The sequence below is a fragment of the Parasteatoda tepidariorum genome, chromosome 7 (assembly GCF_043381705.1).
Source record: "Parasteatoda tepidariorum isolate YZ-2023 chromosome 7, CAS_Ptep_4.0, whole genome shotgun sequence".
In the NCBI taxonomy this organism is placed as follows: Eukaryota; Metazoa; Arthropoda; class Arachnida; order Araneae; family Theridiidae; genus Parasteatoda; species Parasteatoda tepidariorum.
Genome location: NC_092210.1, coordinates 34,191,247 through 34,216,960, shown reverse-complemented (window position 1 = coordinate 34,216,960; position 25,714 = coordinate 34,191,247). Strand labels below are relative to the sequence as shown.

The window sequence follows — 25,714 nt, the reverse complement described above, 5'->3', positions numbered from 1 at the left end:
ACAGACTACAGTGTACAGATGATTTTATAAAAAAAGTTTCATTTTACATTTTTAGAAGTTATTTGAATATGCATCTCTAACAAATATTTTATACATATTTATTATATACATATGTACATATTTTAATTTAAATATTTTAAAAGAAAATTTTTATCATATTTCTTTCTAGGACTGTAATATTATCTGAATAGTTTTGTTTTTCAACAAATTAAATGATTAAATACATTTAAAAATAATTATTTTAATTAAATGGTTTATTACCAATTTATTGGACAAAAAAAGGAAAAAACTTTTACTGTAAAAAAATGGACTTTCAAAAATCACGAAACTTCCTTCGTTTTTGACGAAGCTGTTCTTTGGTATATGCTCCGAACCAATGAAAAATTTGACCCGCTGTTCAGTGACGGATGTAAAATAAAATGAAATAGTGAATAAATTAGAGTTGCAATATGTTTTAATTACGTTTCAAATGTATAAAAATTTCTCAGAAAATATTTTTAGATTTAAAAATGTTTCTGATATGCTCATTTGTAGGAGCTTAATTTTGTTTGATAAGGAAATATTTCTGGGAATTCATCCCTTAGGGACTTTTGGAACGTTTTTGAGTACTAAAAATTAATAAATCAATTTAAAAGAAGCAATTCAGCTAAGTTTGTAACAGATCAATTTACTTTTGACAAATTTCAAAGTTTTCTGGTCACCATTTATATATGTTTAATTTAAAATGCCTGATTCATTAATAAATACCAACCTATTTTTTTAAAAATAGAAACATCGATTTGTATTTGAGAATTCTTGTAAGATTTTATTTATTTATCTATTCTTTTATTTATCTAATTTGTAAACGAGAATTCAGAAAATAAGATTTAAATACAACAGAAGTAATTATATATATTATATCAAAATTAACTTAAACATAAACATTAGTTCTTAAACATAAAACATCTATTGCTTGAACTAAACTAATTTGGCAAAGACCTAAGAAGATAGAAAAACTTCCAGAGATAGAAAAAATGAATCAAACTATTAAAAATTATCTATAATTTCTTTGCCTTGTTTATGTTTTAGATCCTAAAACAAATGAAGTTAATTTTGCATAATTAACGTAACTACTTCTTACTTAACTAGTTAATAGTTAGTCGCCTTAAATCTTAATTTATTGAATTTGGACTAAGTATTTGCCATGCTCTTAATTTGAATTCACAATTAATATTATGACAACGGAATCAACTAATAAATTTCCCTCACTATTACATAAGTTTGCTGTAAACAAAGTAACCATAACTATAGTATTAATTTTGCAAGGTATATAGAAAGTAATACACGGATTGAAAATTTATATTTTATTTGCTTGAAAAATGAAATATTATGAATGCTAAATTATAATTGTGTTCTAAGTATTTGTGAGAAGCATTAGGGGCAAATTTTTCTGATTTTCTAAATTTTTGCTGTTGTTTCAAAATAGATTTTTTTTTCATACACTGTGAAAAGTTTGGTTCAAAGTAGTTGTCACCATTTTAGGTGTTGAAGTGAATTGAAATTGTTTGCAGTGTTCGTAATCACATTTTTTATTTACTTTTCCTCTCTTATTGTTCTTTTTTATTAATTTATAAATTTTTTGTTTACTGAAAACACAAATTTTCATGTGTATTAAAATCAATTTAATAGCATCATCGAAAAAATATTTCGTTTAAGAGACACGCACATTTATTTAAGATATTCGCTCTAATTCTTTTAAACAATTGCTATTTTGTAAATTTCATATATTTTTTGGTACTTAAATAATTATTTTCAAAGAGTTATATTTGAAATTGTATTTGCAACAATATCATATTTTAGTTATAAATACATTTTTTTAACTGAACAGTGGTTATCATGAATTTTTTTTTAATAAAATTGAAAAAAGAATAATTGTTTGAAAAAATTAGTGCGAATATATTAGTAGAAAAATTCGTGTTTTTTAAACCTAATGTTTTTCTGCAATGAGCCTGTCAAATTGATTCGAATGCGCATGAAAATATATGTTGTCAATAAACAAACACACAAAAAATGAATAGATAATTAAAAAAGAACTAAAACAGTGAAAAATAAAATAAATAACATTACTGTAAACACTGTAAAAAAATTTAATTATCATACAGAAATGTCATTATCATACAGATTTCTTTTTCTCCATATACATCATGCGAAGGAAAAAATTGTTACTTTTCAAAATTAATCGTAAAAATATATCTCCGAAAAATCGATCTGTTTCAAAGAAGAAATACTCTTTTATTTGAAATGAAGTAAAGCATAATTGCAAATAATTGCTTCTACTTTGAACCTTCATATGATGTTAATTTGCTGCAACCTTTATAAGGTGTTAAATTGAGCGACATTACCATACAAGATGACCCACAACATGGAGTATTAAAGTTTAAGAAGTGTCATAATATGGTTCAATTTACAAGAATACAATGCAAGAATTCAGAATAAACATGATCATTAATCAAATAAATCGATGCATTTAATCAAATAAAAAATTTTGCTCCATGAAAATGTTAAAACTAAACTCTACGTGAAATTTATAATTTACTGTCACCCATAAATGCAGAAATAGCTCACACAGAATTTATAGTGCAGAGTGTTAGCGCAGAAAGAGCTTAAATGTTAATGTGAGTTAATTTTACCTTTTTAATGCGTGTAAGGCCTTTGTGAATGCTACAACTCATTAAGAACCACAACAGTATAAGAAGAAACAAAATAAGTTATTGAATTAAAATTATAAGGAATTGTAAAAACAAGTTTATATTGCACAGTCAATAATTACGCTTATAGTGTACGAATTCCAATTTTCGCAACATGCACCAATTCAGTATTATCTCAAGTGCTCTTATAAGTTTTTTTCATCTTCATTTTGCGAGTCATACATATTTGTTATAAACTAAATCTTTTTTAAACACATAAAATTGTTCAGTTTATTTTTAGTTCCAATCATAAAGCATATTCAATTAAATGAATTTAAACTGTGCATTTTCAGAAATTTCTGATGATAGTTTCAATTAAAAATGTATTATACATAAGGCTAAGAGATTAATTATATTTGGTAATCATCAAACCTTTAGTAATTAGTGATTTAGTGATTCTTATTCCAAATAATATGTGTGTTTTATATTTAAAAATAATATTTTCCAAAAAATATATAATTTAGACAGAACCTCACACATACACACAGTTTGATTTTATATACAACCCCGTCTCTAAAAGTGATATTACATCATGGAAACTATGTTGCTCCGATTCTATATAAAATTAAAAAATATTGAAGAAATAAAAATATTAAAATTAGTTGATCTTAAAACTTATTTTTGCTAGTTGAAGTTAGTTTTCCATCACAATGAAAACCGTGGCAACTGACTGATACTTCGTTTTATAATTTTTCCAAAATAAGTTTGAAATTTAAAATATATTGGACATTTATATTGACATTTATATCAGATAGCTGCTATTTGTGTTAAGTAATAAATGCATGCATGATTTCAAACTAACTCAGAGTTTATATTAGATTAAAAAATGAAATATAAATAAAAATAATAAATAAGATACATAAATTCAAAATACTTTAAACATTGAAATACTTTTCTCTTCTATATGTTCTGTTTGATTTTAATACTGTAAATCAAATTTTAAAAGCAATTATTTTTATAATTGATTAATGTTTTGATTTGAGGGTTAATTGTGAACACTTTTGAATTGTTGTATTAATTTGATTAATGATATCAATTTAAAAGTGATGGTTGTTGCTTTAAAGTAAGTAAAATAATTATTCTTTTATAAGCTTTGAATTATAGCAAATAATTAAATCTAATATTGTACTTCAATTTATTGCAATACTGAATTTTAAATTTGATTTATTAATAATTCTACTAAAAAAATTATCACTCTACCTAATGAAGCACCATAATCATTTTTAGATTTTTTTTCAGCAAAAAGTCAAATAAACGTACAATTAGGGGAATTTTATTTATTTTTATAATCACTTGCTTACTAATAAAAACGTTATTAAAAAAATAACTATTTTTTAAAAACAGACTTTAAGTTTATTTTATTTCATGCACCGATCTAATTTTCTAAGCACTTTATTTGTTAATAACACGAAGCTTTTTTCATTTCAAATTTAACAAAAGTAATTTTGAAAGAACTGTTTTTATTACGAATATTGCATAAAACATTATATTATACGAATACTGCATAAAACATTATATTATACGAATATTGCATTATATTATACGAATATTGCATTTTATTATACGAATATTGTATACGAAATGAAGATCATACCAAATAAATTGAATATTTTGGTTTCTTCTAAAACTTTTCAGTGCAATAAATTTAATTTTATTTAAAACAAGAAAAACTCATTTCGGAAAAATCAGGAAAAGCTTAGATTAAATTGCCAAACAGGAGAGATTGCCAATATAAATAATCTTTGATATTATTCAATATATTGCAGAAAACGCAATTTTGCAATAAATATTTTAAATTATTTATTAATTTGGACAGGACTAAGTTCTTTCGTTTATTTTATTTTGGGTCCAATATTTTTCTTGAATTACCTATTTTCTTATTTTTTAATATGAAGGTTATATTTTTTTAACTCGCTAGACCTGTATGTAGCACAATTTTTCCTGAGTATAAAGTGAAGAAATGTAATGTCGCGGTGGCGCAATTAATTCTTAAGTTCAATTTTAAGAAAGATGACCAAAAAAGAATTCGAGAAAGGTGACCACTTTTATTGTAGACACTGGTATTGTGACTTTAATAATTTATAAATTGTGAAAGAAAAACGCAACAAACAGGTACACTTACAAAAATTAACGGCATAATATGCAATGGCTCCATAAGACATGTTCAAGCCTTAAAAATCTCTAAATAGAGTGGTTAAATTTTTTTTAATAGTGATAATTTAAACTAGTTAATAGGATTTTTTTCATTCGATACGTTTTACTTATTTTCCATGATAAAATTTGTTCTTTTCATTTAATCATAAGTTATTCATGATTTAACTATTTGAATAGTGTTAGTTTCTATATTTTAACTACATTTTTTCCTTACTATAACGCATAAGCAGCTCACCTCGATATTAGAGAAAAATGGCCCTATGTAAGTTTTTTCCAAAACTTTTTTTCATATTTTGTGCTCCATATTTCGCAATTTTTGCTCGAAATATGTTGAGTAGATTTATGAGAATTTAAAATATACATAAGCATTTCTTGTACGAATCTCTGTTCCTGAAACTTTGCTGTTTGTCGATAAAATAGTTATTCTTGAAAATTTATTTCTCTTAACTAAGTTTACCTTATAGAATGCACAAATATCTAAAAAGGATATCAAGCAGAAATAAAGCTCATATTAATATACCGAAAGACTACGTTATAATGCCGCAGTTTTTTTTTTTTCTAATTGAGATACAAGTTCAAAGAATAGAGACACGTACAAGAAATGTTTACGCATATTTTAAATTCTCTTACAAATACTCAACATAGTTTAAACGAAAAAAAAAAGTGAACTATTGAGAACGGGATATGAAAAACTGTTTGAAAATAAACTTTCTAACGACCGTCACTCCTGAATGTCGAGGTGAGTTAGTTATCTTACATAGTAAAGAGAAAATGAAGTTAAAATATAGTAAATAACACATTTCAAACAGTTAACCATGAATACTGATTAAGTAAAAAGAATAAATTTGTGATGGAGAATAAGTTAAAAGTACCAATTAAACAGATTTAATCTTATCACTACAAGTTTAAACATTTTCTGCACGAGTCTCTATTTTGAAGACTTTTATTTTGATTTTAAAAAAAAATAAAATAAGGTTATCTATTCTACGCTTACCCTATGTTATTAATAATTTTATTTCTCCCTGATATCCTTTTAAGACATTTATGCATTATATAAGATGAACTTAGTTAGGAGAAATAAATATTTAATTGGAACAATTTTACCGATAAACAACAAAAAATTCATTATATTTTAAATTATTTGAAATAATTTAAAATTTTATTGGAAAGATAATAGTAATAATTTGAGAGGGTAATCGAAAATTCTGTGAAAGTTATAAACTTATAGTTAGGAAAAACACAATAACTTTTTTTCTAAATGAAATTTTATAATTGCATTAACTAAAATGTCCTACTTTCTAACAGAGTAAGTTAAATAAATTAAAATTTTTAAAAAAAAATGACATTTGAATGTGGGTACTGTTTTATCAAAGTAGATATTAATGCATGCACATTATGAAATTTAAAATATATTGAATATAAAGATTTACATATTTTAAAAATTTGAAAATATTTTACTTCAATGTTGAAGTTAAGGCTAACTTCACAAGTATTCTTGTTTTCCGGAATTGAAAAGAGTCTAGTCCCACTCCTTCTCATATTTTTAAAATTTAAATGCGTAATATTTCCTTTCACTGTTATATAATTACATCGAAAACTATGGTCTCAATTATTTGCATGAAATGTGAAAATTAATTACTTATTTCTGAAATTCGCTTTTGAAACTAATTTATGAAACAAAAATTTATGTGAACAAAAGATAAATTTATTTAGAAAAGATTTATTTATTTAGAAAACAAAGCTTAATTGGAAAACAAAACTATTTCATAAAAAAAAATTAAACTTATTTAGAAAACTGACTGATTAGTTAGAAAATATAACGTATTCAGAATGCAAATTCGAAATTAATTATTTTTAAAACAGCGCAAATGCGAGATAAAAGAAATTCTGGTAAAATAATCATACCATATGAAAATGAGAATTCTGAATAAAAACCACAATAAAAAAACCAAAGTATGCGGTATTTTATGCATTCATCTGGTAATTTTTCCATTAATATGGTAACGATTTACCGGAAATTCTAATTTTCAAAATCATAGTTTTATTGCTGCACATTTAGTAAAAAGTATAAAACTGAGAGGTTAATTTAACTGAATAAATAGTTTTCATGCCATGCTCTTAGGTATCATGATAAAGTAGCTGAATTTTACTACATTTACCAAATTTATCACATATTATAAAACCATATTTTATTGTTAATTTTACCAAGATCATTAGCAAAGCACTTAGGTAAGAATTACTGAGCTCGTTGCTGTTCCCATACAGCGAAAAACACTGTAAATTTAACCATTTTTTATTAGTTTAGACCATACTTTTTTTCTTAGTGCCATAATGCGGTATTGTTATCCTTAAAGAATTGAAACTCTTTTATATGCATGGAACATTTTGGCAGTTTTTAGTTTTAAAGTGGATGGAGCTTAATTCCTTTTCAGATGTTTTTATGAACAGGTTCATGAAAATCCCTAACAAACGAATAATTTAGTTTAACTTACTTTATCAAACCGTTCAAAAAAGAGAAACTAATGCGAAATTATGGAATTCATGAGAAATCTAAATTTTCTAAATTTTAACAAACAAAAAACAACAGAAGCAGATGTTCATGTATTTCAAAAGTAAATTAATAATAATAATAATAAACTATAACTAACGGTTAAAAACAGTTTTTAAGAGATTTCGTATGTTCTAGTTGCCTTAATTGTTTTTGAAGGGGGAAAAAAAAGAACGCGAAGATTAATTCAGATGCTTCTTAACTGTAAAAATTCTGCATCGAATTACGGTAAGAAATGTAAGTGCAGCATCAGTTAAATCTATTATTTTACAGTAAAATCCATTTTTGCTGTAAAATTTTGTACTGCAAATTTTCCTGTAATATTAATTGTACAGTGATTCAGTCATTTTGCAGTAAATATTACAGTAAAATTTTGCGGTATATCAAATATTTGGTTCTGTAAAGTGTACCGGTATAAATGGATTTCACCGTTAAAAATACCGTCACCCTTAGTGCCGGTACGTTTTACCATATTTTTAACAGTGTTTGCAGCTTTATTAGAAGTAGTAACAGGCGCATATCTAGAAAACAAAATTAATTACGAAAAATGAACGCTACTAAGGAAAAAATTTGTTTCAGAAAACAAATTATTCAGTTGAATCAGAGGTTGGGCTTGTTCAAATATTTTTGCAGAGTTCCAATTGTTGGAAACTATTAATAGGAAATGTTTCATGATCTGAAACTATTATACACGCTTGATTGTTTTAAAAAATTATAATGATTATATTTTAAAATATTATTAAAAACTAGGATAAATTTCTGAAACTCCTGAATCTGATGCTCTTACATAGTCTCATTAAGAGTATAGGCAATTCAATTATTTAGTAAAAACAAAATAAAAAAAACTAATCCAACAGAAAAGGAGAACTATTTGAAAAAAGCAGATGAATCTTTTACGAAACAAAATTAATTAAAAAAAAAAAAAAAAGGAAAGAAAGAAACACTTTTGAATTAATTAGAAAACAAATTAATTCACTAAAAGGAAAACTATTTTGAAACCGGACAAATCATTTAGAAAACAAAATTATTTCAAAAAAATAAAAACTATGAAGGAAAAAAAAAACAGACGAATCACTTATATGACGAAACTAATTATAAAGAAATGAAAATTGTTTAAAAATCAATCAAATCGAATATAAAAAAAAGCGAATTCGGAAAAAAATTTAGACTATTTAGAAAACAAAATTATTTCGGAAAACCGACACTTACTGAAATGAAAACAAAAAAAGGGGGGGGGAGAGAGAGTCCTTATGCAAATAGCGAAGCAAAATAGCTATAGTGGGAAGTCAGCAATAAAAACATTCCAAGATTCTTGTACTTGCCTTGATTTTTTTAACAAACCACTGTGTCAAAGAATGCGATACCAATGCGTCAAAGAATGAGAAAAAGAATTTTCCATGTACTTCTATGCATTCTTATTTAAAATATATGCATAGTAACTCCTTTTTAAAACGTAGTGAAATCGGAAAAATGAAGACTCAATTGAGAAGAAACAATTTATTCAGAAAACAAAACTCATTCAGAAAATGAACACTTGTAGGAGACAAACGATTGATGTCGAAAACAAAACTTTTTTGAAAAGAAGTAAATTTAGGATGGAACTACAATATATAAAAATTATCGGTAAGAAAATATTTCAAGGATTTAAACTGTCTTATGCGTCTGCACTGGTCACTGTTTTAAAAGCACAAGAGTTTAAATTTTTAACAATTAGTCTTACAATATATTTTCATAGCTTCATTGAAATCATCATATACCGAAACAACCTTAGCATAATTTTGTTTTAAAAATACTATAGTGTTTATTGCATTAGCAAATTTTTCTACGGCAAATAGAGTAATATTACAAATTATAAATATTTCTCTATCGTTAACGCATTCATATTATCGTGCAATTGGGAAAACGATATGGACGGGTTATCACTTATAATAAAATAAAATAAAAATGTAACCGTTATTAGTTAAAAAGAGCTCCAATCTGAGATTTATCCTAGACCGCATCTTTTCAATAAAGCATTTCGATGCACCGAGCTTTATTATAGCAATAGTAGAAAAGAATATTATGAGTGGGACAGTTCATGTTATGTAAATATCACATGGTTGTATTAAGGACATGTACCTACCACTATGCCGCACATATACAAGATGATCTGCTTATTCTTGCATATTATGCTTTATCATAGAACTCTTTAAGTGCGGGATCTTACATAAAATGTTGAAAATATAGTGCATGCATTTTAGTATCTATAAGTATCTATCAACTATATTTCAATTATTCATACTCATAATATTGTTATACGTTATAATAAGGAAAATAAATATAATAAATAAAATCCAATCACATGAACCTGTCAGTAACAGTCAGAAAGTTTGCTACAATACATAGTGAAACTAATAGTGAATAAAAAGTGAAACTAATAGTAATTTTCCAATAGGAACAATAACATGAGGGGTTTAGTCTATCAATTCTATTTATTAACTTTTTTGTCTTTTAAAGTAATTTAATGAAAAATGGTGCACAATTGTGGAAAATAAATATTAAAAATTAAAAAATGTGATGATAGTGCAGAAGTCATTGCGAGTATGTCAATATTATCCGAACACCAGATGTGGGACTACAAAATGTAAACATTAATAGAAAAATGGGTTCAATAAACTTTAGCCATTAAGTTATTATCATCTATATGAAAGGTCCTCATAGTAGTCAATATCGATGACTGGACATAATTTGGAATCGATTCGATAAATGGTTTTATAATTTCCTATTCTATTCAACCGCAGATTTGTTCATAACATTTATTGAAAGGCGACGATTAAAAAAGTTTGGAAGCCCCAGATTTTTATCATTTATTTTGAGCATTTAACGTTTCTAATAGCATTTCACCTCCATATGGAATTATTAACGTTTCTTTTTAAAAATACAAGATAACATTTAAAAAGAAAATTTCTTTAAAAAAATACAAAATAGGGATACATTTTGTATCTGCGTCTCAGCCATGTCGCCGAGTCTTCGCTCTCATTTCTATAGAAAATCGAATTATTGTTGTTGTTGTTATTATCATTTTTTAAATGCAAGATAAAATTTTTTTAAATTACATGATGAAATTAATTTTAAAAAAATACAAGATAAGGACTCACTCTGCGGCTGCGTCTCCGCCATGTCGGCCGTGTCTCCACTCTTGGAAGGCGAAATCTTGACGGTTTCGTTGGGCCGTAGCGTAGAAAAAGTTATATATGCTGCCGTCTCCTTGGTGGATGGCAGGATGCGGGCCAGAAAATGATGATGCTGGGCCAGTCTGCGACACGAATCTTTCAGTTGTCCAGAAGCCAGGATGACCTACAGGTATTAGTCCTGAGTTGATGCTTGCTACAGTATTCTCTTGTACTCCTTTATTGGTTACATTAGAAAGCAATATTGAATTCAATAATCACAGTATTAAAATATAATACTGTGATTAGATAATAGCTTTCAGGACTTAATAGGTAGTCCTTACAATAAACAGACAATTTCACAGCAGTCAGGAGCAATTCGTCCAGGCTCAATATATATATATATTTTAATTACAGGATTTAATAAAAACGATTTATTATTTGATGATTGAAGATTTTTACGATAAAAGGATGAAGAAACAATGCACTAGTTTCTTTTGTTTTGTCTTATAAGTTATTCAAAACAATGCAAGTTTCTTGGCTGTTCAGAAAAACGGACGGTCAAATTTGTGATCGGGCGACGGCTTGACTACCGAGACCTCAGCGTAGCTGACATGTAAACCGAAAATCCCAACAGTGCTTGTAATGCATAGGCTCCGCCTTACTTCTCGCTGATTGGTTGGTTCTTTAAAAGTATTCGATTGCATGTCAAGTCGTAGGTTATTCTTTATCACTGCGGTAGTATCGCCCTCTAGAGAAGATTCTGTGAACTTTTCGCAACTGCAGCTGATTTTGGGTAACAAACCATCCTCATCTGAGGAGAAATAAAATTCTATTTTAAAGAAGTGCCAGGTAAACGCATTCCTTAGAAATACAGCTATCTAGTTTTATTTTTGCTGAAATAATATGTTAAGAAGTAATGGGGGAATAAAATAGAATTAGAATTTATTTTAACTTCAAAAATTCTTTTGTGCAAAAATCATTTTGCAAACAGTATTTAAAAATGAAAAAAAAAATTCAAATTTCTAAAAATCCCTTTGTCGTTTATGCAGCGTTATATCCAAATATATATTTAATAATAAATTAATGGTAACCGTGAAATTATATCAAGAAAAGAATTATATTAGCACACATGGAATGAAAAACTTAATTGAAGATTATCTTAACTTGTATAATCTCAAGATAGTTTAATAATAATAAATTTCTTAACAATTTAGACATATTGAGGTTAAGTGTGTAATTCTAGACAAGTTTGAATATTTTATTACGAGATAATTTTTTTTTAAAAATGTTTCCTAAAATAAGAAGGCAAAAAATATTTTGAGAGTTTTCACCTTCTGTGTTTTTTATATCACTATAGTATTTGATGAAAAAGTTTCTCAGAAAAACAGTATAATCTGACTCATTATATTCCATTAAGATCTTTGTGTAACGGGAAAATTTTAATTTACAGAGACATTATAAAATAAGTTCACATATGCGTTGCTAGAAAAAAAATTACACACATATAAAACTCAATATCACAAACATTTATTTTAGACAGTAAGAAACTCAAGTCAATTATTTAAAAAAATTGCAAATTCTTTTTAAAAGAAAACATTTAATTTTGAGAAGTTAAATGCAAAATACAACAATCTCGTCCCTGCAAAAAAAAGAGAAAAAAAAAGCATTTTATGCCAAAAGTTGCTAGCCCTGTGACTACTAGCAGTTGGTATTAAATTTACAGCAAAGTTGCTGTTTTGCAATATTTCAGCAGACTGTTGTGAAGTTAACAATAGAGTTGCTGTTTTAAGCATTACATGAACTGATGTAAAACTTGTGCTGTTTTGAACATTATTATGGCAGGCTTATTGTAAAATTTAAAACAAAATTTGGACATTACATCAAACTTATGTAGATTTCGCAAAATGCTGTGAATACTGTAGTTCACTTTTGCCAATGTCACAATACAGTGTGGTCAATTCATTTTCATTGGTTTCATTTTATTTCATCATCATGAAAATGAAAATTTTGTCATTCATTTTCAGCAATGGTCAATTCATTGGTTGCTGACTGTGTGGTCAATTCATTTGGTCCCGTTTTCGATTCCGCTACCAGCAGCGGTGTCTTGTAGATCAACTTGTTGAGCAATATACAATGAACTTGTAGAACATCATACATAAAAATAATTGACCAAAAAAATGAATCAACATTATTGATACAAGCATAAATAAAGGAACTAACTCCAAAATTATTAGAAATACAATAAAACTTTCTCAGAATCATTTCCAATCAGCAACTTAACGAAACAAGTTTTTAATTCAGTTCCAATACCTGAATTTTTTTAAAAATTAACACGTCTAACAAAAGATCTATGTTAGAAAATTTAGTTTTATCGTCATAAAGAGGAAATCACTAAGAAATTTTATCTAAAGATATGGGTCATTAAAATATGGAATAAAAATTTCGATTGGAAGATTCCATTTATGAACTAAATATTTATTTAATAATGAGACTACAAAACTTGTATTGCCATATTTTAGAATTATCTTAAGTGTATAAGCCAATTTGATTTTACATTTAAGAAATCCCTTTAAAAAAGTATTACTAGCAAAGCATTTTTAAGGAATACTGAAAGGATGAAGAACCTCTAGAAAAAAACTATTTGAGCGAATCAAAAAGAAAATTTGTTTTTTCTTCTTTACTCACAATTATAGAGTTTGAAACTATTCGTACATGTATGATCTTTATATAAAGATAATTTAATCCAATTTGTAATTTTTTAAGACTTTTTATTTATTTATTTATTCATATTTTGTTTATTTTAAGAATGGTCCAAAAATTTTGTAAATCTAAGGTACACAAGTTTTCATATCATTTTCAACTATGTAATTTTAAATGACAAAAAATAAACTTCGCATGAAATCTACTGATTAATTTTTGCACTCGGAGTTCGTAATTTCCTCTCTGTAAGACTCTAATTGCAACGAACTTCAAAATTAATTGAATTGATAGTTAATTTATGTAACCAGATAATATTTTTATGGTAAAAAATCAGCTTCTCGTAATTGTAACGAATTTTATCAAATTTAATATAGTTGAACTATATATTTAACGGCCAGTTCCTTCTTCGAAAAATATGTCTACCAAACGTAAAAATACCTTCCTTCACAGAGAAAAGAAATAGTCAAATCTAACTGAATATGGTGAAATTTACCATGTTTCTATGGGAACATCAAAAAATTCGGCAATTTTAAACGAAGCACTTTGCTAATTCATTTGGTAAAATTAACAATAAAATACGATTTTATAATATGGAATAAAATTTGATAATTGTGGGAAAATTTGGTAATTTTATCATGATACAGTAGAGAGTGGCATAAAAACAATTTATTCCGTAAGTTCATCTTTGTACTTTTTACTAAATGTGTGGCAATAAGAGCAATTTTGACAACCAGAAACTCGGTAAACCGTTACCATAGGTAAGGAAAAATTACCAAATGAATGGATAAAATACCGTATATTTTTGTTTTATTAACTGAATTATTATTATTTTTTCTTTTAACCAGAAATATCATTACCATACTTCGCAGTTGCTTTACCAGTATTTTTTTCTCTCTTTCGAAAAACGATCTTCACGTTCAGCATCTACCGGAAAGAGTTTGGCTGTTAGATATCGTGCCGCCATTTGAAAATGCCCATAACATGAGTGCCAAAATTATACTGGAATCAATAGAAATGATACGAGAAGAAAAATAAACTTGCTGGTAATTTAAAACCATACCAGAAATTTAAACCCGTTATGCTATTATATAAAAAAATTTGAAATCTAGTAAGAAACTGTACTTTTAACTTCTAGTAAGTACTGTAAATTTTAGTAACAGTTTGCAATACTAAAAATTTTGATCATGAAATAGTTGGTAGAATAATTTTTTACCAACTAGTTCAGAGTTGAAAAACATAATGGAAAGTATTGCAAGTAGTATTATTTAAAACAATATAGTGACTTAAATACTAAGTCCATGCTCCATATTAGTCCAGTAATTAAAAAAAAAAATGCTTTTTCGATAAAATTAAAACCCAAGATTTCTGTTCACAAAAAACTTTGTTATGTCATTTTAAACAATGGTTGAAAACTACCCCAACTCACCCCTGTACGCTTAGCCCCTTTTCTCTAGATGGAAAAAGGAATGTTATCAGGAGAAAATTGTTTATAATTTATATTGACAAATGAGGTAATGTTTCTGATGTATTTTATTCGATTAATTGACTGAGGCCAGTCATAGATGATTGAATTAATAGATAAGTTGTAAAGGCTTTATAAATAAAACAGTACAATTTTGCACTTGTTCCTATTTATGCATCTGACATAGCTATCTAAACAAGTGCGGAAACACGAATCAGTCAAATGAATAGTTTAAAAGCTTTAAAAAAGAATTTGTGTAAAAAGTAATTTTTTTGGCATGTACTTATGTACTTTACGTTACTAGGGACAATCTGACATGTAATGTGTTTTTTCTGATCTAATTAATCCCGCAGAATTAAACTAGATCAATTTCGAAGTGATCAAATTTTTGATCAGATTTTAGAAATTATAAGCGTTTTAAGCACAATAAGCATAATTTTGTACTTGCACTTACACTCAGGTGAGTTATTATACCTTATATATTTTTGTTTAATTCAAGGATACCAAACACGAATCAAAAGGACTAATGTTTTTAACTAATGTTTCAAAAGTAAAATTAACGACTGCATATTATAAATTATAGCAGTGAGGAGCCTGAAACTTGAGTCTCTTGGAGTAAGGAGCCTGAACTAATGGGTCCAGATTTCCCACATTGCGGCTATATATTGGGAGTCAGATAATCTGAATCCGTCGAAAAAATTCCGAATCCAGCGAATCGTTTATTCAGTGAAAGTACGTTTTCGTGTCTGATTCCGTAACTTAAAATATTGTCTGCGTTAATTAATTAGCATTGCCACAAGCCGTGGATTCGATCCTCGAACCGGGCTAGGCTGACTAAGCTTTTCATCCTTCAGTGGGTCGATAAAAATTAGTACCAAGTACCAAGCATGGTTGGGAATTAAACACTGGGGGTTCGGCGTTCAGCTGACCAACCAACCGAAAAATCTACTCCTACATCCCAGAGCCCAATGTCAAGAAAACTAAGACGGGTACAGTAGGCCTTGGCCCTCTATGAGCTGTCGCGCCACCAAGTTTAGCTTAATTAAATAGCATATTTGAAATCACTTCCTCGAGCCATTTGAATTGAGTCCTAGAACGTGAAGATCCGACCATTAGATTAGAAGCTATTCCGTGTTCTCCATTTTTCTTTTTACACTGCACATAAGTCAAAGTCAAAAATAGTAATTTTAATATATGAAATCCGTTACACCATTTGGACTCGATTGTCTCGTGCATAGCTTTATTCAATTCAGCATAATAAAAACATATTGGATACAATGTCTCACTTGCTTTGATAGACAGAGTCAAGGCTTATACTGAATATAAATTTAACGAACACGAGCATAATATTAAGTAACGGTCAGTGGCTATATATTTTACGAGAAAAAAAATTCTGGACAGACATGTATTTAACATAATTTTATTTTTACGGTCAGGTACTGAAATACTTTTTATCGGTCACTGACCAAATTTTAGCGAAAAATGAGAAATAAGGCTTCCAAGAAGTAAAATTTTTAAATTTTATTTTCTTAACTATTCTATTGATTCGACCCAAGTTTTCCATTTTTCCATTCATAATTACGTATTTTAAAAATGTGCTGGCACAAATTTTGACAATAAGTATTGTTTCAAGATTGCTTAATCTTCAAATATTAAACACTCATTAGGCAAAATGCAAATATTCTTTATAAATCAATCATTATAAAATCAACGTTATTAATCATAATATTCTTTCAATGAAATTTCAAATATATCCAAAATCTGAATTGCCAAAAAAGGAAGAAAAAAATTCCTAACCACGATTTGATTCATTTTCTTAAATTTTATAGATAAGAAAAAAACCTAGTTCATCGTATAATTTGTTTATATATTTTTTCGGAACGCAAAATGAAGCACAGAAAATAAAGCGATTTTTACTTTTGTTTACAACTTATTTTCTCTTGTTTTTCTTTCAATGCATAATTTCTTATTTATTTTTTGGTATACGATTTTTTTTTCTTATTTTTTCCCTTTTTCCTCTTTTTCTTTTCCTTTAAGGAATGCTAAGAAATCAGTCTTCATTTATTTTTAATCTGTCTATAGATTTTAAGTCTCTATTTTATGCCCAGTTTTTCTTAAAATTTAATTACCTGTTTGTAATAAAGAAACATAAACAATATTCAATTTTATTCGCCTCTTCTATTAGTTTTGGTTCCCGATTCCTCGAAACTTACTTGCTATTTCATCTTATGGATTACGTTGGACAAAATAATTAAAAATGCAAACTTATATTTTTATCGAATATGTTACATTGCAGTTTTATTTTAATTATATATATCATTGTACACAACATCCTTCAGGAAAAAATCAATAAAAGAAACTTACTTCCTCAAATAATCCTACTTTATTTACTACAGTAAATCAACAATCCAACTTCACTCTAGAATTTTCAATTTATACTTGAACAATTACAGCATGAGCTTGGCATAGTTTAAAGATACGGTTAAATAAGGCGGAAAACAACATCATTTAAACACAAACGTAAAAATAAATTGGCTTAATCGGAACTTTTATCTACGGCCCAAATAAATTCGCAACTTTTCTTGCACTCATTTTAAAAGAACTCTATCTCTTTTTCAAATCTAACCCAACAGAGTGGAAAAACAGTTTTCGATTCCAAGTTTCTCCAAACCAACTTAAGAGAACTTGATGAAAGAAAATAAACGGGAATTGAATAGAGAGAGAGAAGAAAACTTAGGAAACTTCTTTTTTTTACACGCTTAACTACATCACATTTAGTTGGCACCCAAGTTCGTGAATTCTAGATTACAATACAAATCTCAGTGGTGTGCAGTCGCAGCCAACGAAGCCGAAATCTAATTTTTTGGCTATTTCCTACCACGTAACAAAACACAAACAGAGAAAAAGGGACAAGTAAAAAAACTAAGTAAGAAAACAGAATTAGATTGAATTGCTAGAAAGTCAACCCAATTTCAGATTCCCCCTACTCCTTGTCCCTTCCATTCTTCCCAGACCCCTCTTTTTTTAGAACGCGGTAAATGTGCTTGAAATTGGTATGATCGAAACCACATTAACTTTACCTATTAGGCCCAGGGGCTTGAATAAATACGCCTTTCTTATTTGCTCGCAGGACATACAGTGTCTTGTGATGATTTTTTTAATGTATTTTTTGCCACTCTTTTCAACGCTGTGAAAAAAGACCTTCGCCAACGTACTGTCCCATGACATTTCATTTCTGATATTGGACTATGCCAAATGATATTGTTGGAGCGCTGTTGTATAAATTTAAATGTTTACTGTTATTTACATTTACAGCAAAAGCTTCTCAAGTTCGAATTTCATTTTATTATAGAATTTTTCTTTTGTGTGCTTTCCTTTAACTGAATATTTCTATTTCGTATTTTTTGTATGGATTGATTGAAAAAATCTAGAATTTAGTCTTTCTCAAGTTCCATAGGGTATACTTATGCTGTATAAATACTTTAAAAAAAGTTATAAAATAACCAAACGCTAAAAACACCTTTTAATGTTCACTGATACATTCTCATCTTATGTTTCGTTCTTTTTTTCAAGAAGATATATATTTCACTTGCCTTCAAAATATTTTTATTATTTTGAAGCATTCACAATTTAAAACTGAAACTAAGTACAGAAAGTTAGTTCGATTTATTATATTTTTTTCCCACCCTCAACTTAGAAATCGCAATATTATTTCATGTTTATAGAATTCACATTGAGAAAAAAATTTTGATCACATTATTTTACTGCACGATAATGACGTTCCTGGTCGCGAAGGAAAAAAATCCCCATAACTTTGGTTAATAGAACCAAAAAATACAAAAAATATCAAAAATATACGCAAAAATATCAAAATATACGATATTTAAACGATTAATTCAATAGTTTCTTTGTTCAAATGGTAACGGTTTGCCTGAAATTCTGATTTGCATATTTTTAGTTCCTATTATAGTACCGCACAATTTGTAAGAAAACGAAAGCTGAAGCGCATATTTAACCGAATGAAAGATTTTAATGCCATGCTCTAAGGTCTAATAAAATTAGCAAATTTTTCCACATTTACCCAGCTTTATCACATATTATGTAACCATATTTTATATTTAATTTACTCAGTCATCTTCGGTAAGAATTACCGTGCTTTCTGGTGTTTCCATAGAAGCAAAGATGAGGTAAATTTCACTATATTTTGAAAGATTTGACCATTCTTTTTTTTTCCATGGAATTTGTTTTTTCCTTCTGTTATTTGCTCTCATATATATAATAATTCATATAAGGTAAACAATAGCTGAATCAGTACATTCTTTCAAGTCAAGAGTACAGGTAGAAGTTATTTTAACAATTTTATTTTTTATATTGCATAAGACATTTGTTGAATCTATTTGAGAATGAAAAGTACTTATTAAAATCTCTGCTAACAATTTCCACCAAAAGTTTGACAGATTTGTGATTTAAATTGAAAGTAAAGCAAAATGTAAAAATTGTCAGAAAATGAAATATTTTACACTAGACAAAATTATTTTTAATACAATATGCATTCTTCGTAGTAATATACAGTAGCTTGAAATATTAAATTACAAATTTGAATGTCTTTTCTTATGGGGGGGGGGTCAGTTACACCCTAACGCTGAATTATAATTTATTAATGCCAAGTTTTGCTGTCTTAAGTTAAATAAGTTTAATTTGAACAAGCGGAACCATCATTATTAAATTAGCAACACTTAGTTCGTCGTTGACAACGGAATATAGTTTCATAGGTTTCTAAATATATTTTTACTAGGACCCTCTTAATTAAGAGAAGATATTTTTAAAATTAAGTAAAAAGTATGCAGTAAGCTTTAATTTTAAGTGAACAGATTATAAATGACCTATAAATCAACTAAAAAAATATATCAACTAAAATAATAATTCTATTTCCTTCCTTGTTTTAATTACAATTTTCAATTATTGCATAAAATATTTTGACGTAGTTACCTTAATTCTGTAGTTAATATCACAGTGATTATTAAAATTTGTTAAATAGAAGTAAAACTAGTCCCGAAACTTAAAATTCCAGTAAATTTTGTCTTTGTTTCCAATAAAAAAATCTGTTTGAAAGTTTGTTAAATAAGTTGCTAAAATAATTCTTAAAATAGAAAAAGGAGTGAAATTTTATGCGAAAAAACCGCAAACACATGCTTATCTGCTAATGGTAGATAATTTTCTGATAAATAAAAAGTGTGTAGACATGCGGTGATAATGCGGACAATGTAATTTATGCGTTATTCTGCATGTCCCGCATTTTTCCACAATTTGTGAAGGATATTAAAAAAAGTTAAACGAAACCAAAACTGCCGGGAAAAAACTGACTACTCAAAAATTATCGAACACGAACAACCGCAATACAAATTCCCTTTCTCCTCCAATGATCATCCTCCCAAAATCTTCAGGTGGAATAAATAAAACAGGAAACACTCAGAACGTACTCCAGAACTGATGGCGGCTTCAAAAGCAGCTACCAGGATCATGCATCACGTCTGCCTATCTACCAGAGAAACAAATGAATCCAGCAAAAAGACCTATAAAAGAGAATAGCAAAGATACTCCAACCCACTCCGTTTGTCCAAAGCTGATGATCAAATCTGAGTTGGTGAAGCTATGCTCGTATATTTTTGAGGCTTTACATAATTTAGAGGTGCTTTAAATCCCTTCCTGGTAGATATGGTTCGTGCCTCAATCTCGGGGCCCACAGGTATCCGGGAATTTCGACCACTGTTTTGTGGTCTTATATAAGTATTGCAAAGAAAAAAAAGCAGCGCTTTACTTTTCCTTTAGAGTTGGAAGGAGTGCTAAAGTATTCATAGGAGGACGGAATTGCGTTGGAGTTTTATGTGGAAATTCAATAGACATCGATGATGAATCCACATAACAATAATAAAATAAAGCCACAACAGTTTGTTGCTTTAAAAATTTGTCCCTGACTTTTTTTTTAATCTCGCTTTTTCATCATCAGATTTAAAATTGCAGTTCAAATTGCTTGGCATTTATCATATATAAATCGGAGTTGTGATAAATTCAAATGATAACTTTAGAAGCAAAGAAAATATCGATGATAAATTCAAATAACAATAACGAGATAACAGTTTTGTTGCTTTAAAAATATGCTTCTGCCTTTTCAAAAAAACTTTTTTTAACACTATATTTATATTCCAGTTTGAAAAACTTCGCATGCATAACATTGAAATCGGAGTTATAATAAATTGAAATGATTATTTTAGAAAGACATTAAGAAAACATCGATGATGAATCCAAATAACAAGAATAAAACGAAACAGTTCTGTTGCTTTAAAAGATGTTTCTGCGTTGTTTTACTTATCATTTATAACACCAGCTTGATATAGCAGTTTAAATTGCTTGGCATTCGTAATATTGAAATCGCAGTCATGATAAATTCAAATGATTATTTTGCAAACCATCAAGAAAACAGCGATGATGAGTTCAGATAACAATAATAAAACGAAAACAAAACCGTCATTTTTCTTCTTGCCTTAAAAATTTGTTTCTACTTTTGTACTTAATATTTTTAGCACCAAATATATATATCCCAAACAGTTTAAATGGCTTAGCATCTATAATAATGAAATCGAAACTATGATAAATTCAAATGATAATTTGAGAAACGCATTAAGAAAATATCGATGGTGAATTCAAATAACAATAACAAAATGAAAAGAAAACAGTTATGCTGCTTTAAAAATATGTTTCTGCGTTGTTTTACTTATCATTTATAACATCAGCTTGGTGTAGCAGTTTAAATTGCTTGACATTCATTATATTGACATAGCTTGGCACTTGGCATTCATAATATTGAAACCGGAATCACAATAAATTCAAATGATTGGTTTGAAAATGCATTAAGAAAATATCTATGATGAATCCAAATAACAAAAATAAAAATAAAGCATAATCGTTATTTTTTTCTTGCTTTAAAAATTTTTTTCTGCTTTTGCGCTCAATATTTTTAGCACCAAATTTAGATCTCAAACTGTTTAAATAGCATATCATCCATAGCATTGAAATAATAAGTTCAAATGATTATTTTAGAAACGCATTAAGGAAGCATCTTTGATGAATCAAAATAATAATAATGAAATGAAAAAAAAATAGTTTTGTTGTTCTAAAAATTTCTCTGTTTTAGTGATTGACATTTTAAACATCAGATTTATTTCTCAGTCAGTTAGTAGTAGAATCCATAACATTGAAATCGCAGTTATTATACATTCATATGAAACAAATTAAGAAAACAGCTTAGAAAAGAGATTAGAGTTCTTAAAAATTTGATTTCAGATCGAATCAAATTTAGGATCACCTCTAAGCCCTCGCCTTTTTCTATTTGTTTTATATTTCTTATGTTAAGGCAACATTGATCCAGCTATAAGGTGCATACGATAAAGCGAGTATTAGAAAAGTTAGATACATTAAGCATTGCGAGTTTAATTTTTTTGGAAACAAATGGAAGGACGAAATATTTCTTCACTATTAACGAAATTGATTTCCTCGAAGAGAAGACGATTGTTATTTCGTCACTTTGACGAAATGCTCGCTCGGAACATATACCAGGAAACGATATCGTTTAAAAACGGAGAAAGTTTCGTGAAATTTGAGTTATTTTTTTGCAGTGTTTTATTCTTATTTATTTCTATATTTATGTTTTATTCTTCTTTATTTCTATAAATATAATTATTGAAATGCCATTTCAAAACGTAAAAAGGCAAATGGATGCCATCAACATAGATTTACATAACTTATTGTTACGTTAAACAATTAAATTAAATAAAAAAAATTTAAAAAAAAGCTCTGAACCTTACACTTTAAAAAAATTTTTTTAAGAAACCTTTCCCACAAGTATAATGCTCAAGCAATCTGTCACATTGTAGAATTGTGTTTGTGAAAAATGTTATCTTTTGTACACTCTTTTACCTTTTGATTTCTTCTCCTTCAAACATAAGATTAGTTCAGTCGAGTAGATTTAATCCTGAGGACTCTCGATTATTCGTTGGGTTACATTGTGTAGTAGGCACCTTTAGAGTTTTTCCGACGACGTGACAATTCATTCCAAGCAAAATCCCTTCCTTTTTTATCCAAATCCACATTCACTCAATCGGCGTTTCTTATGAAGTGAATCAGCAAAGCATAAAAAATTAGAGAATCGTAACATGAACTGTAGCAAAGAGTTGAAAAGCCTGAAGAACTTCACGCTATAGATTTTTTTTCAGTCAGTACTATATTCTAGCATGCTGTTGGAGAGTTATGAGAAAGCATTAAATATCAATAATTACTTGTAACTTTTTTTACGAAAGGAAAGTTGGCTATGCGGACACAAAAACTCCTTTTAAGAAAAATAAATCTTAAAAATTTCGCTGTTATTTATTTTAAATATGATTTAGCACTACAATTTTTAACTGCATGAACTAAATTGAAAACCAAAAAGACTTTTTTACATTTTACAATCTATACTATGGATTGGCATTCTATCATGTCATGAGAGAGTTTTGAGAAAAGTTAAATATCAATGATAACTTTGATTTTTTTTTTTTAGTAATTTAAAATTTGCTTTACAAGTTCCTCCTTGGATTGGGCTTTATGTGCGCAAGGCAGTAATATTATACTGGATAACACAAAGTTTATAACTGATAAGATTGAATTTTAATTGTAAAATTTTAAAATTTATAATTTTAGTGAAAATATTAACAATTAATGAAAAAAAATTATTTTGAAATTTCCTTATTAAATATTAGAAGATTTTTAGCCAATGAAAGAATTTAGAAAGCCCTCTTTTTTTTTGCGGACATAATCGTGTGAGCTGATGGCGAGATTAGATTATATCTTTTCCTTATTATGTTGTCCAGCTTTTTAATTTTTTAATTTTTTTTTCGTTTAATTAATTTATTTACTTTTTCTTTTCTTATAAAATATATTCTTTTCCATGTTTTCTCTGTATTTTTTACTTATTTTATCATATATATATANTATATATGTATACTTAGATAGATATATGTATAATCGAAATAAGATTATTATAAATAAAGGTATAATGCTGTTATAGATTTATTTTCATCGATAAAGAGAGCAATAAAACTAAATATCACAAGGAGAAGAAAATTAGTTTGAGGATTCTATACAGCGGGAGGAAAATTTCTTGGCAGATTCTGTAGCATTTGTAATTGAAAATTAAAATTACAGAAAAATGTAAGTTCAGGTAAACCAGTAATAAGCAAGATGCTTTAAATGCTAATTTTCGCTTCAAAAAAATATTAAAATATTATCAAGTTATGGCAAGATTATTGCCTAGTTGCGTAATTCTGTCATAATTTGTTTACATTTTGATATTTTGAAAAAAAAAGTCTTCTTTTTTCTGCATTTCGAACTTTATGTTTTACTTTTGGTTTATCTGAATTAATTTTTTTTTCGATACTTTAAATTTTAAAATATTTATGAAGGTGAAATAGAATTTCACATAAAGCATTCCTTCCGCGATATAGTACCCATTCGATATGGAGTGATCAGTTTTTTTTCACTTTTAGAAAAAAGGAGAAAATAGCCATAAATTTTTTCTACTTTAGTCATTAAAAAAATTAAAAGTAATTAGTTTGCAATAACATAAATTTGTTTAATGTTGCCTCATCATTTGGTTAAACCCATCGATGCATAATTTTCATGAAACATATTTTTCATACTTGTTTCATTACTTTTTATTAATTTTGATCAAAACAACTGACAAGTATTATATTTAACATTTTAACAATTTATGGCTATGAAATACAGCATAAAAAACCTAGGTCTTTTTCTGTGTTAACGAAAAAATCTTCCCAACATGGCTCACTTCGAAGAAAACATTTTTCAAATTTGCACTTATTTGAAGTTATTTAGATCTAAGAGGAACAGTTATTCATCATTGAAATTTCTCTAATTTGCAAAATCAATTATTGATAAATTTTTAGTGTGATTGAAATTTTTTTCTCAAACTTCGTTTTTTGGATTTTATATTTTAGAATAAACATAATTCTAAGAAACTCACAGATTTTTTTTTCGTAACTTTCAGACTATTTCTTATAATTAAAAAATACTAACATCTATTTTTACTTGTAATTAGACTATCAGAAGAAATATATATATAAAATGGACGCTGGTGTCCCTTCTAAGGCCAAAGGATTAATAAATTCAAGACACAAAACATTTATTTCTGAATCTTGCCAGATAGATATTACAATCAACCGTAAAGAAGCGGGCAGGAAACGCAACGACTAAAAAGAGCACGATATCCAAAAAAATTTCGGGGAATGAGGGAGGCTAGAGAAAGATATAGATACAAAACTAAAGACAGATAAGAAGAAAGAATATTGACAGGTAACATAAGAACAAGAACTTGAGCGTCACAAAGACGCGACACAAGATAATATTCTGATTTGAGATGACACGGCGAAGGGCGAGGTGAGCTCAAAGCGAGTTTTTGAATGCTTAACGAAATCCAAATCTGGGATAAGGAAGTTGCAATAAATAGTAATTATAAAGTCATGATGTACGAAAAAATATAAATTTTGCTTTTTTTATTTTTTGAATACATTTATTTCCTCTTTCAATAAACTGAGCTAATTGTTAATTTAAAAAATACATATGCAGATTGATAAACGAGTTTCTTTCAATATTTAATTGGAAAGATAGCCAGATATACAAATATACACAAAATTGTATAGAAGTAAAGAAAAGAGTTTTTTTTTTCGATCAATAACTCGATAGATCATAAATCATAAAATTAATTACAACTTTATGTCTATGTACCTTTATATATTTCTTTAAATAATTAACTATAAAATAATAAGTGTCTGAATTAATATAGCTTAATTTTCAAAGAATTCTGGAATTTTGAATTATTATTATTGATATAATTGTCGTTATATATATATATATATATATATAT

At 27.6% G+C, this 25,714-nt stretch overlaps 1 protein-coding gene across 8 annotated transcripts in view; it reads right to left on the bottom strand.

Annotated features, from left to right (window-relative positions):
* Positions 1–11,344, bottom strand: part of LOC107450161 (LIM1_Isl and LIM2_Isl domain-containing protein tup) — a 121,613-nt gene extending 110,269 nt beyond the window's left edge. For 4 of the 8 annotated variants that reach the window (XM_016065902.3, XM_071183274.1, XM_071183276.1 and 1 more), the window contains exon 1: positions 10,566–11,344. In XM_016065902.3, coding sequence (XP_015921388.1) covers positions 10,566–10,587 — 22 coding nt within the window. In that variant the 5' untranslated portion in view covers positions 10,588–11,344. The remainder of the gene's footprint in view (positions 1–10,565) is intronic. The other 4 variants (XM_016065900.3, XM_016065901.3, XM_016065903.3 and 1 more) reach the window with 1 other exon arrangement.
* Between the last annotated feature and the right edge of the window lie 14,370 nt (positions 11,345–25,714).